General features: G+C 29.2%; 1 protein-coding gene across 1 annotated transcript; it reads left to right on the top strand.

Annotated features, from left to right (window-relative positions):
- The first annotated feature begins 9,217 nt into the window (after positions 1-9,217).
- LOC111367721 (AAA-ATPase At2g46620-like) lies at positions 9,218-11,137 on the top strand. The gene has a single exon (XM_022988746.1). It carries the CDS (start codon positions 9,434-9,436, stop codon positions 10,865-10,867), a length of 1,434 nt encoding a protein of 477 aa, XP_022844514.1. The 5' UTR covers positions 9,218-9,433; the 3' UTR covers positions 10,868-11,137.
- The last annotated feature ends 1,470 nt before the right edge of the window (positions 11,138-12,607 follow it).

Raw genomic sequence — 12,607 nt, 5'->3', positions numbered from 1 at the left:
TTCTATCTTTTTAGATATATAAGTTTGTAATTTTATTCCCTTTCTATCTATTGATAATCCTAGAAAATCTATTTCTTGTTTCTCTATTATAGATTTCTTTTTGGAAAGTACAATCCCTTCCTTTTTGCATTCATTTATAAATTGTAATAAATGATTCCTATACTCTTTTTTATTATTAGAGCATATTAGTATATCATCAATATAAACAATAAGAAAATTACTATACTTTTTGAGTATATTATCCATTTTTCTTTGAAATATTTGTGGTGCATTTTTTAAACCGAATGACATAACTAACCATTCATATTTTCCTTGAGGTGTATTAAAAGCTGTATATTGTATACTATCTTCTTCCATTTTTATTTGCCAAAATCCTGATTTACAATCAAATTTGGAATAATATTGTTTTCCTTTTGCAATGTTTATTAGGACTTCTTTATTTGGTAAAAAGTAACCATCAAATTTAGTATATTTATTTAATTCTTTATAATTTATTACCATTCTAGTTTTTCCTCTAATTTGCTCAGAATGTTTCATAACAATAAAAGCTGGACTGTTATGAGGTCCATTACTGGGTCTAATTAACTTTTGTTCGAATAATTATTTTATTTGGATTTTAAATTCTTGCATATCCTGTAAGGTATACATTATTGGTCTAACTCTTATTATGATATTTTCTGTTAATTCTATTTTAACTTTAGGATGATATGGTTTCAAAAATAATAATAGGTTTTCTCCATAAATTTGATTGTAGGGTCTAAATTCTCTTAGTATTTTTAATAGATGTGTACAAGGTGTTTGTAACATTATCATGTAATTATTTTGTTTGTAATATTAAAATTATTGGATAAAGTCATTTCCTAATAATATATCACATTCTAATTTATTATAATTATATACTTTATTTATTATAACTTGTTTACTATCAAGTATTATATTAACTTTTTCAACACTATCAATTATTTGAGTACTTTCTCCAGTCACTCCTGTTATTTTTATTTTACTATTTTTATTCCATGATTTTATTAAGAAATTTTTAAAAATTGTTATATCACTTCCTGTATCAATTAAGGCACAAGTTGTTGTGTTTGTTTCTACTATAGCAACTTGTATATATACTGCCAATGGAAAGCTTATTTGATTATTCATACACTTCCTATTTTACATAATGTAGTTTGTCCTTTATGAGTTATATATAATCATTCTCTTTTTATACTATAATCTTCTAATCCATTTAAGAAACTCATTCCTAATAATATATGAAGTTCTATATCCATACTTTCATCCAAATAACATGGCACTAAAAGATCAATCCCACCTATTTTTATTGGTACATTTACCTTTAATTCTGTAATATATAGCTGTCCATCAAAATTCCTATATTCATATGGTTCTATCTTGTAAGTCATTAATCATTCATTTTTATTTGCAGCCATATGACATTCACCGGCTCCTGTATCTATCAATATATTTGGTCCTTTTATATACCTTCTACCGTTGAAATATTTTCCTTCTATTTTCATATTTCCAATATTTCCATGAGGTTTTATTTCTTTTATACTACTAGTTTCTCCCAAATATTCCTTTTTATTTGGTAGTTTAAGACTTTTTTATTTCTTTATCAACCTTCCATTATGAAATGTTATTTTATAATCTTCTTATTCTCTTAATTCTGTTATTTCAAGTTTATTTTTAGTTATATTAAATTCATATTTTTCTGGAATAAGATTTATTTGTTTGTTTGGTTCCACTATTTTACTAATATCCTTACATTCCTTATGAATTTCTATGTATGGTTTATTAGAATAAATATTCCCATAATTAGAATTAGTAAATGTATATAATGCCCTATATTCTATAGTCATAATTTGATCTCCTGGTTCCATTATATCATTTCTATGTAATTTGAAATGTAATCCTAAAACTTTATTAAAGTTTTTATCTTTCAATGAGACACAATATTTTGGGTAACAAGTAAATATTAACTTTTGATATGCTAAATTTCTTTCTATAGTTCCTAAATGACCATCTTCAAGATTTATAATTCTTCCATCATGTAAACTTACAGTTAATGGTGAATCTATTCCTTCTCTAAATAAGAATTTAAACATTATTTGTATTCCTGCTAAATAAACATATTGGATCCTTTTACTATTTTTTTTTTACTTATTTTTGATAATAATTCTGATACTGTATTTTTTGTTAAAAGATTTATTTTATGTGTTCCTTGAGTAGTTCTAATATCTATAATTTTTTCAATTTTATGGTATTCATTTATTGCTATTCTTTCTCTTCTCCATATTCTATCTAGAATTTCTCACTTTCCTATTTTCAAATTTAAGGATAACTTTTGTATTTTCTTAAATTTATTATTATCAAAAGTTACTTTTAATCCATAACCTTCTATTCCCTCATATTCTTGAATTTCTATGTTATTATTTTCCATTTCTTCAATTTCTCTATTCAGATTCTGATCCATAATCTTCTGAATCTACTTTACTTATAAATATTTCTTGATTATTATAATTTTCAATATCAGATATTTCACTTAATTCGCTTTCTATTTCAAAATAATCCTTTTGTAATATTCTCACTTTTTTCTTTGTACAATTAGGACTTATATCACCTATTTCTCCACAATTCCAACACTTACATTGTTTTTTTATCTTTCTTATAAGGTTTATTTTTCTGTATATTATTTTTCCTTTTATAATATTTCCTTCCAGATTTTATGTATTTTTTCTTAAAGTTTCTATATTTTTTAAATTTCCTGTTTTTATATTTTTCTTCAATTTTTTGTTTACCTAATATTTTTTCTCTAGATTCCTCTTCTTCTATTATTTTAGGTAATATATTTTTCCTAAACTTATCATTAATGCTTCCTGTTTCTATTATTATATTTTTCCTTTCAATACGTTGATTTTTCTGTATATTATTTTTCCTTTTATAATATTTCCTTCCAGATTTTATGTATTTTTTCTTAAAGTTTCTATATTTTTTAAATTTCCTGTTTTTATATTTTCTTTTATTCCTTTTTTCAGGATTACATCCCCATTTTGTAGGTTTTTTCATATCTTCACAACATATTCTAGTTAATTTTCCTGATTTTTTCAATTTTTGTCTTTGTTGACATATATATGCAAGTCTTTCAAACAAGAATTTTATTCTTGATCCTAGTGTTCTAGGCATTCCTATATTTTCTTTAATATATTTTTCAAATTCTATTCTTAATTTCTTGTACATCATTAATTAATGTTCTTATTAAATGTTTTAATTCTTCCATATGTTCACTGATTGACATTTTATCCTTTTTTGATTGACAATAATAAAATACTATACACTCAACATTTTTACACTCGTTTATCATTTTATCATATTTTTGTTTTGTTCTTTAATTTTACACATATCACAAATTGTTAGATTAATTAACTTAACTCTTGCATTATCTTTTTCTCGTATTGCTTTTTCTTCATAATTTCTTAATCAATTTTCTCCTAAGAATTCATCTGCAATATATTCTCCTAATTTTTCTATTCCTAGTTTATCTGACTTTATTATTTCTGTTTGTACATTTCTTTTTATTAATGATTTTGTATCACTACTAATTCCTTCCCACCAATTTCTAACATTTCTTTCAAAAGATGCAATTAAAAAATCTATTCTCCTTTCAGTATTTTCCCATGTATCATCTTTATTATATAAAAAGAATAATATCATTGAGTCTGCCCAAGTTATTAAGGCTTTCTTAGTATCTATTTTGCAATCTAAGTCTAATTTTGTTCCTCCATGGTTAACAGGCTTATCATAATTATTATTTAATTCAAGTCTATTACTATATTTATTTCCTTTGGACGGTTGTTTATCTTTTATTTTATCATAAAATTGCCTATATGGTTTATTATACATTGGAGCATAACTTTCATCTGAATCTATTGATTCTTGTTTAGAGGTTTCTATGTAAGATTTCCATGATCTCTATGGCTCTGATACCAAAGGACGGGTGCTACTATGAGCGAACAAAAATCTAATAATCTAAAAATCATGAATCTAAAAATCTAAAATTTTAATATTCCAAAAATTCTTTTATTTTTACTATTAGGTGTATGCTTGTGGTAATTTATTTTTTATTAGTCTTCTCATAAATTTTTAAGTAATTCTTCAAAGTCTAGTAATGTCTGAGAATTTATAATATCAATATTTGTTATCATATCTATGTTTGTTTTAAAAGTTATATCATATTTTGAGATATTTTTCTTTCTTTTTTCCAATTTATCTATTATATTTTGTATATCTTTTATGATTATTGATCTTACAATTCCTTTAGCAAAATTTTCTAATAAGTTTTTTTTTGAAACATTTTAATATTTCTTGTGATGCATATAATTGTTCTTGATATCCTATCTTATCAATTTCTTTTTCAAATTTAATTTCTTTTTTATTTTTAACAACCTTTTTTATATTATATGGTCCTCTCTTATATTTGGGTTTTTCTATTTTATAATTATTCATTAATAATTCTCACAAATTTTTAGAAAAATTACTTGTTAGATTTTTTAAGGACTTAAATAGAAGATTTTTATTAGATAAAGGGTTGTTTTTTAATATTTGTTAAAGGGTGTTTTAGGTAGTTCAAAATGTTTATAAAAGTCAAAGGTCATTTTGGAAAATCCTTCTTTTATTTGGGTCAATTTCATGTATTTCCCCCTACTATGGCATCTTACGAGTCAACTTGTTTTAATACCAACTCATGTACCGTTTGAATTGACTAGAGGTGGACGCGGGTTGATTTGGTTTTAAAGAGATTTGAATCGAACCAAAATTTTCAGGTATCTAGTAAATAGAACCATCGGATCCAAATATAATTATGGAACCATTCGAGTTCGGTTCCGTTCGGTTCAATTCGGTTCGATTTGGTTCGGTTCTGTATTATGATTAAATTTTTTAACATTTATAACAATATTATATAAATACAACTAATGACACATTCAATGGTTTTGGAATGTCAGAAACTAGTAAACTATCTTGTTCAAATGATTGCTACGGCCAAAGCTTCGGTCGGCGGAGGTCACAACGTCGGCCGACGATTGTATATGTTTTGGAATGTCAGCGAGGCTGCGAGAGTGAGTGTGAGAGTCGAGACAGCGTTATGGACTTTAGTGTAGGTGTTTAGGACTATTTAGTGGATTAGATCTTGTTGGGTTAAGAAATGAAATAATAAAATGGGTAATTGGGCCAAAAATTAAAAAATTAAAAATGAAACAAATTATTAGGCCAAAAATTTGGATTTAGAAATTGTTAATTTGTTTAGAAAAAATAAAAATAAAAATAAAAATAATTTGATTTATTTAATATAAAAAAATTAGAAAGATTCAGTTCTTATTCGATTCTTCGGTTCTTGGTCTAGAACCGAGAACCGAACCGTACCCATTGGTTCTCAATTTAGATACCCGTTCGGGTATTTAATTTGACAAGAACCGTCGGGTTCGATTCAGTTTGGTTCGGAAGATTTGCTCAGCCCTAGAATCGACTAACATCAGATCTCTTGAGACTTTATCTGATCCATGAATGTGATGAACAAAGTTTTATGACTGAGTAAACAAACTCGATCTTATCGGGTGCAGACAACAAAGTCGCACGAGAGGGAACAAAACTGTGAAGCTCATGTTCCGTTTTATTGTTTGACATTAAGTTTACACATTTAGTTCCAAAAAATCTTTATAAAGAATAATATTTGAATATACATTAAAATTTAGCAGCCTAATTTTTAAAGTTTGACTCAAGTTTGAAAATCGCAAATCCAAATATTCGACTTGTGTCTAACCTTATACAAACGTTTTTACCCCCAAAAAAGAAAAATGAGGCATAATATAATAAACAAGAGGATATTAGGCCCGTGATCCCATAGAGACAATGTTAAATTATTACAAGATAAAGAACAAAACCATTTATGTTGAATTATAATTATAAACAAGCAAGGAACAAGGAAAGATTCAATCCTGAAAGCTCTACAGTCAATATTGACTATATGCTGCTTCTCTCAAGAATTCAAAGAAGGAACAATAAAAAAATAAGGTGGAAAGAAAATTTGCTTCTTTAATGCCTCAACGGTCCTAATTAATCATATGCATATTTGACAAGATCCATTAATGTGGGCCATTATGAGAGATGATTTAAGATCATAAAAGTATCACAGTGAGATGTCCGATGGATTTGATTGAATGACTAGTTAGAGATTGTGATTAACTAGTCCCTATTTTTATCTATTTCAAAAATTTATCAAGTATTTTGCAACTTTATTTCCAACCTATAATAAAAGAGGTTTTCCACATAATTCCATTGAACAGGAAATTCGATGAGATTCAACCATCAACAAAATCCTGACTCCTCTATTTTCCATTTATATGTTACATGCACACTTGAACATCACATTAGACTTCAAAAGACCGTAGCTCCGAAGGGGTATGAAAATTGTGTGCACTTTGATGCTAAAGTCGGACGAAGAAAAAGTATATTTGGGTGTGGGAAGACAAAATGGACGGAAATACGAGTATTATTTTGAAGAGAGAATTATCCGATTGCAGTTGAAGATTAATAATGAGATTGAGATTTTTCATTACCTTTGGATGTCATTATGTGACTATTTATAGACAAGAGAGATGAGTCGAGGTTCATGGGATGCGTGAAACTTGGACTCATCCCAACAGCTCACTGTGTCAATTTATAACCATCATAGAGCTTGTGGCCCCCTTGACTGAATATAGGATGAAAAGTTATTTAACAGGTGCCGTTGACTGCAAAGTTATCACATCAATCACTTTGGCAGCGTACTTTGTGCAACTTAGCTGAGACAAGGCTTGTAGTATGTGTCCATCATCTTGGATATGCATTGTATTAGAAAAGTGGGGCATAACCTCAGATAAAAACTTTTCTAAATGAGACACCTAAAAGCACGACCTAATTACCTCAAATAACAACTATCTCAGGCGAGGTGCCTAAAGGGATGGCCTATTCACCTTGAAAAAGGCCTACAAAGGGACGATACATAGGGGACTGTTGATCTTGATCTGTCTTTCTACTTATTTGACGTGTCTTTCTACTTATTTGACTATCATGTGACGTGCTTCATAGGCACATACATAATAGATACTATTTAGTATTCAATATTACTATTCACATGTGATGTGCCTCGTAAGCACGACGATGTTTTGATCTACTTTCCTTTTTTTTTTTTTTTTTATATTATAAATCTTGACTATTATGTGCGATGGAAAATGAGTTCAATATTTTATTTTTTTATATATAAATTGATATGTTGAAGAAATTGAAGAACCAAAATCCCCATCTCCTCTCATTTCCCGTCGTTTGGGCATCATTATTGTGAAAAAAATGTATTCTTCTATCACATCACATTGCACACCATTTGAAAGTTAGTCCAAATGACGTAATACATATATGGTCAACTTCCGATCTTACTCCTATTTAGAAATGTGAGCATGTATTGTTCCAACACAGAAGCCATGCATTTTTTACTTTTCCAAGTTCACTTAGACGGACCGTTGTCAATTTGGCGTCAGATATTAGGAATAAAGAAAAATCTTGTCATGTGCAATGGTTAAAAATTGGAATTTTACTATTTATACACTGGGAGATGAAAATGAGCTCCAAATATCAAAGTAACGTAGGACAATTCTATTAGAAATAAAATTCGAACTATTTATTATAGTATGATTTTGTTCCATGTTTAAATTAGGATTTTTCTTTCCTTTTAATTCTTGGGTTTTTTATTTAATATTCTACTTATTTTATATTTTTAGTTTTCTTTCTTTTTTCGATATTGTTTCCTTGCACCTTTGGGATTAAGAGTTAAGTTCTTCCTTTGCTTATATAAGAAGGGGTTGGCATCCTTTGTGATAATCAATTCAAAAGTATGCTCATTGTTTTAACTAATAGTTGTCTATATCAACCCACTTCGAGACGCTCACTTTTTACTTTTTAGTGTTCTTATACTCCTTCAAAAGTACTTGGAGTATGTTCTTTACCGTATCAACTCACACTTTTTACCAACATTGAAACCAAGTGCAAAAGTATTATCAGCTAATCTGATTGATAAAATTGTACCCTTCAAAATTCTCCATAATAAAAAATACCCTCATTTATGTCATGTTGTTATTAAACACATGATGCATGATCCATGTGATGAATTGAATCCCAATACTTTCGCATGCAAAAGAAAAGATTATGTAGTGCATGTTTGACAACCATTATTCGTAAACTATTTTTTGTATACATTCATTTTTAATCACATGTTCACACAATAAAATATTTTGTATGAAAATCCAAAACTTTCTCCTGTTTTTTAATCACACATTCTTCTAAAAATTACTATTGAAATCATTGTTTTCCAAATAATGATTGCCAAACAGGTGCGTAATAATCATTTCCTAGGTGAATATAAACCCGAAACTTCATTTGGTGAAAATCATGATCAAGGATACTTGAGATTTTTTGCTTATATAAGTTTTTTCAGTACTTCATGTTTCTTACCCTAAATTTACATGTCACGCCAATAAAGAAAAAAAAAATGTTAAAGTTAGAGGACCTTGGTTGGATAATAAGTTGGTTTTCCCTTCGATCCTTATTTACCATCGAAATTCTATTGTCATATTAATTAATGTAGATATCTGCCCAAGTATAGAAGTTATAAAATATTTGTATAAATATGTTTACAAATGACATGAACGAATAAGTCTCATGATAAAATACACATGAAAATATTGATGAGATCAAAATATTTAAATCTGCTCGATGGATTTCTCCTCCAGAACTAGAAGCAATGGGAAGAATTTAAGAATTTACTTTGTATGAGTTACATCCATCATTTATTTCATTGCTGCTGCATTTAGAAAATAATCAAATGGTTGCATATAAAAAATCATACGATATAGCCAGAGTTATTAGTAGGGATTATTTGCCAAAAATAAAAAATAAAAAATTGCTTACTGAATTTTTTTGACTATATCTTACAAATAAAAAAGCCAAAAAACTTATGGTCGATGCACAAAAGAGTGAATCTGTTGCTATTCCAATTCGGCGAGCTCTCTTCCTACCACATGGTTGGAACATGAAGCCCTCTAAAATTCAAAGCAGGTTAATAAAATGAAATTCCCGGCAGGCAGTCTGGAGTCATAATTTAGACATTCTACTTTAGTTGCATACTAAAATTCTCCCAACAGCAACACCCACATGTTTCTTTTGCATCCTAAATTTGACCAGTTAAACATATTATAATTTTCCAAAATTCTATTTATATATATATATATAATCTCTTTTCAGTTTTCATCACAAACCATAATTCTTCCTATCATCTGTTGAATCAATCTCTACGCCTTTAATTTTCCAGTTTGTTCCATCGAGAACTATTTCACAAGCTACTATGTTTCTCTCAAATCCGGCTCTAATATTGTACGCAATTGCGATATTGTTTACAACTTTCAGATTGATATCAAGAACCTGTTTAATCCATTGCCTGAAGAAATGGGGGCGAAGTTTGGAAGATAAGTGCTACGTGTATCAGTCTTACAAAGTGCCAAAATTCAATGGAAATATGCAGGAGAATCAACTTCACAGACAAGTATATACATACCTGAATTCATTGCCGTGTGTTGAAGATTCTGACTTCGCCAACCTCTTTTCAGGTAATAAATCTACAGAAATCAATATAATTCTGGACGAGAATCAAGTTATTGTCGACAATTTCCTCGGTGCTAGAGTTTACTGGATCAACGAAAAGTGCGAAAGAACTGGCTTACAATCGCTAATTCTGAAGATCAGGAAGAAAGACAAGCGTAGAATTTTGGTTCCATATATGCAGCATATTCACACGGTGTTTGATGAGATTGAGCAGAAGAAAAAGGAGGTGAGATTGTTTGTGAACGCAGAGAGCGAACTCCAGAGAAATGAACGATGGAGATCAGTTCCATTCACTCATCCAGCAACAATGGAGACAGTTGTAATGGACGCAGATCTCAAAACCAAAATCAAATCCGATATGGAAACCTTTTTGAAGTCCAAGCAGTATTATCAGCGCTTGGGTCGGGTCTGGAAGAGAAGCTATTTGTTATACGGACCCGCCGGTACCGGAAAATCTACTTTTATAGCTGCAATGGCGAAGTTTTTGTCCTACGATATTTATGAAATTGATTTGAACAAAGTCGCAAACTATTCGAATCTGAAGAATCTCTTGCTACAAACTTCAAACAAATCATTGATCGTAATCGAAGATCTGGATCAATATTTGGGCAAAACTTCAGCGGCTGTGAACTTATCAGGGATTCTAAACTTCATGGATGGAATTTCTTCAGAAGAACGGATTATGGTTTTCACAATGAGCGGTGAAGAAAACATCGATCAAAATATTCTCCGGCCGGGAAGAATCGATGTTCATATACATTTTCCTCTCTGCGATTTTTCTGCATTCAAAACTTTAGCCAGTAGTCATTTAGGGTTGAAAGACCACAAACTATTCTCTCAGGTTGAAGAAATTTTTCAAATCGGAGCGAGTTTGAGTCCGGCCGAGATCGGTGAAATCATGATATCGAACCGGAGCTCCCCGAGCCGGGCTCTAAAAACCGTTATTTCTGCTTTGCAGAGCAATGTAGCGAGTCGGGTCACAAGGAAGCTGAGCGGAAGCGGGTCGGGTCGGGAGATAGAGGAGTTATACGAGTCAGGGAAGGAAAGTCAAAACGGGTCGGTTCAACCCATGAAAGAGTTGAAAAATTTGTATGGATTTTTAAGGAAAAGTGGTAGAAAGTCTTCCGTGGATCTGTTGGATGTGGGTGAAAGGGATAATTCAAATCACGGGAATTGACCGGACCCGAATTTATTTGGTCAAACTTGTTCAAAAAGTCCAACATTTGTTAATTTCTCGGGGGCGCCCCCCAAAATTGAAGTCCTTTATGGCAATATTTTAATTTTTTTATACGAATTTGTTAGTGGGGCAGACTTGTAAAAGCTTACATATTTAGAACAATACCCTTTTCTAGATTACAAATTTAGAACAATACCCTTTTCTAGAATACTTTTGTATATGTGATTTTATTCTTATACAAAAATGAATGAACTATTCCTTTTATTATTACTTAAGATTTGCACTCGTTCGTATTTTAATGGAAAATGTAGTAATATTTTCGTACATTTCCGAGTTTCCTTGTTTCCCTCGTCGCAGTGCACCATTGTGGACCATAATTATTAAGCATATGTTCGAATTTGATTATTAGTAATTTCTAAGATTTTTTTTGGAAATTAGTGGTGAGAATCATAATTTATATGAATAATAAAAATTAATAATTTTCAATCATACTTTTTATTGAACTCATAATTTTATTTATTTATTTATTTTTTTAACTATACATTATTTAAAAAATTCATTTTTCTTTTAAAAAATTTATCTCGAACAAGCTCTAAAGATTTGTGCCAAATAGGGGGAAAGTTGGGCACTAATCAAATGAATATCTACCTCATCTCTGTAGTGGAAAGAATAGCTCCAAATCCTAACCCAATGGAGGAAAAACCACCCCAATAGAGTTTGGGATTAACTTTACAGAACAAGAAAATATAGAAAGAGTAATGATTGGAAGAACTAGTGTTTAACGCTATAACATGGCATTTGATGGAGGATCAATAAAATATATCTTAGAGCACTTTCAAAAAATTCTTTAAATACAAAATACTTTTTATTTTAGAAAGTTAATATTTTAAAATACTCGAAAGACTCTATATTCTAATTTTTCAAAATAGTTGGTTTGACTATCAAAATTTGGAAAGCCAAACTCGCTCTCCATTTTTATTTTATAATAGATGCTTTTAACCCTTTTTGGCTAAAATAAAAATAAAAATTTTAATAGATTTTGATAAAATTTAATGAAATATGTGGTTGAAAAGTTGGTACAAGTTGTGGGTTCTATTAAAATATGTAATTGAAATCGAGTTTTAAGAAAAATAGTGATCTAACACAGACTTAATAAGTTACAAATTTCAATTCTATATTTCTTAAAAATTCTATTTAAATTGATTGGTCATTGAAATATAAAAAAACATGTTAAATAAAAGATCATAAGATCAATGATTGTTACTTGAAAAAGGCAAAATAAAGCGCATTGTCGAACTGTATAAAAAAATTTACTATCTAAATTTGAAAATGATCTCTATAATACGTAAGATGCTATGTATAAATAAAGATTCTCTTGCGAATACTCTCATATATTTACCACCAGTGCTAGTGACGGAGCCAGAATAATTATTATTATTATTATTTTTTGGTGGGCAACAATTATATAGCAAAAATAATTATAAGTAATATTATTACAATTATTCTGACCTATTTTTATATTTTGAAAACATTGTATAATATCATCATTATCAATTTCGTTTAATATATTTTCTCAATAGATAAAATACTACTTTGTTCTATTACCAAATCCTTTCAAGCAATTGTTAACTAAAACCTTCCAAGAAGTACATAGAGATTGCACACAGATTAAAGATGAAAATTGAATTCTCAATTTCCTTTGCTTTGGCTCTGCTGCTACTTACAACTACGCCAAAAAAA

Source organism: Olea europaea, chromosome 18, assembly GCF_002742605.1.
Source record: "Olea europaea var. sylvestris chromosome 18, O_europaea_v1, whole genome shotgun sequence".
NCBI lineage: Eukaryota > Viridiplantae > Streptophyta > Magnoliopsida > Lamiales > Oleaceae > Olea > Olea europaea.
The sequence above is the reverse complement of the archived record's forward strand: the minus strand, read 5'-3'. Positions and strand labels throughout refer to the sequence as shown.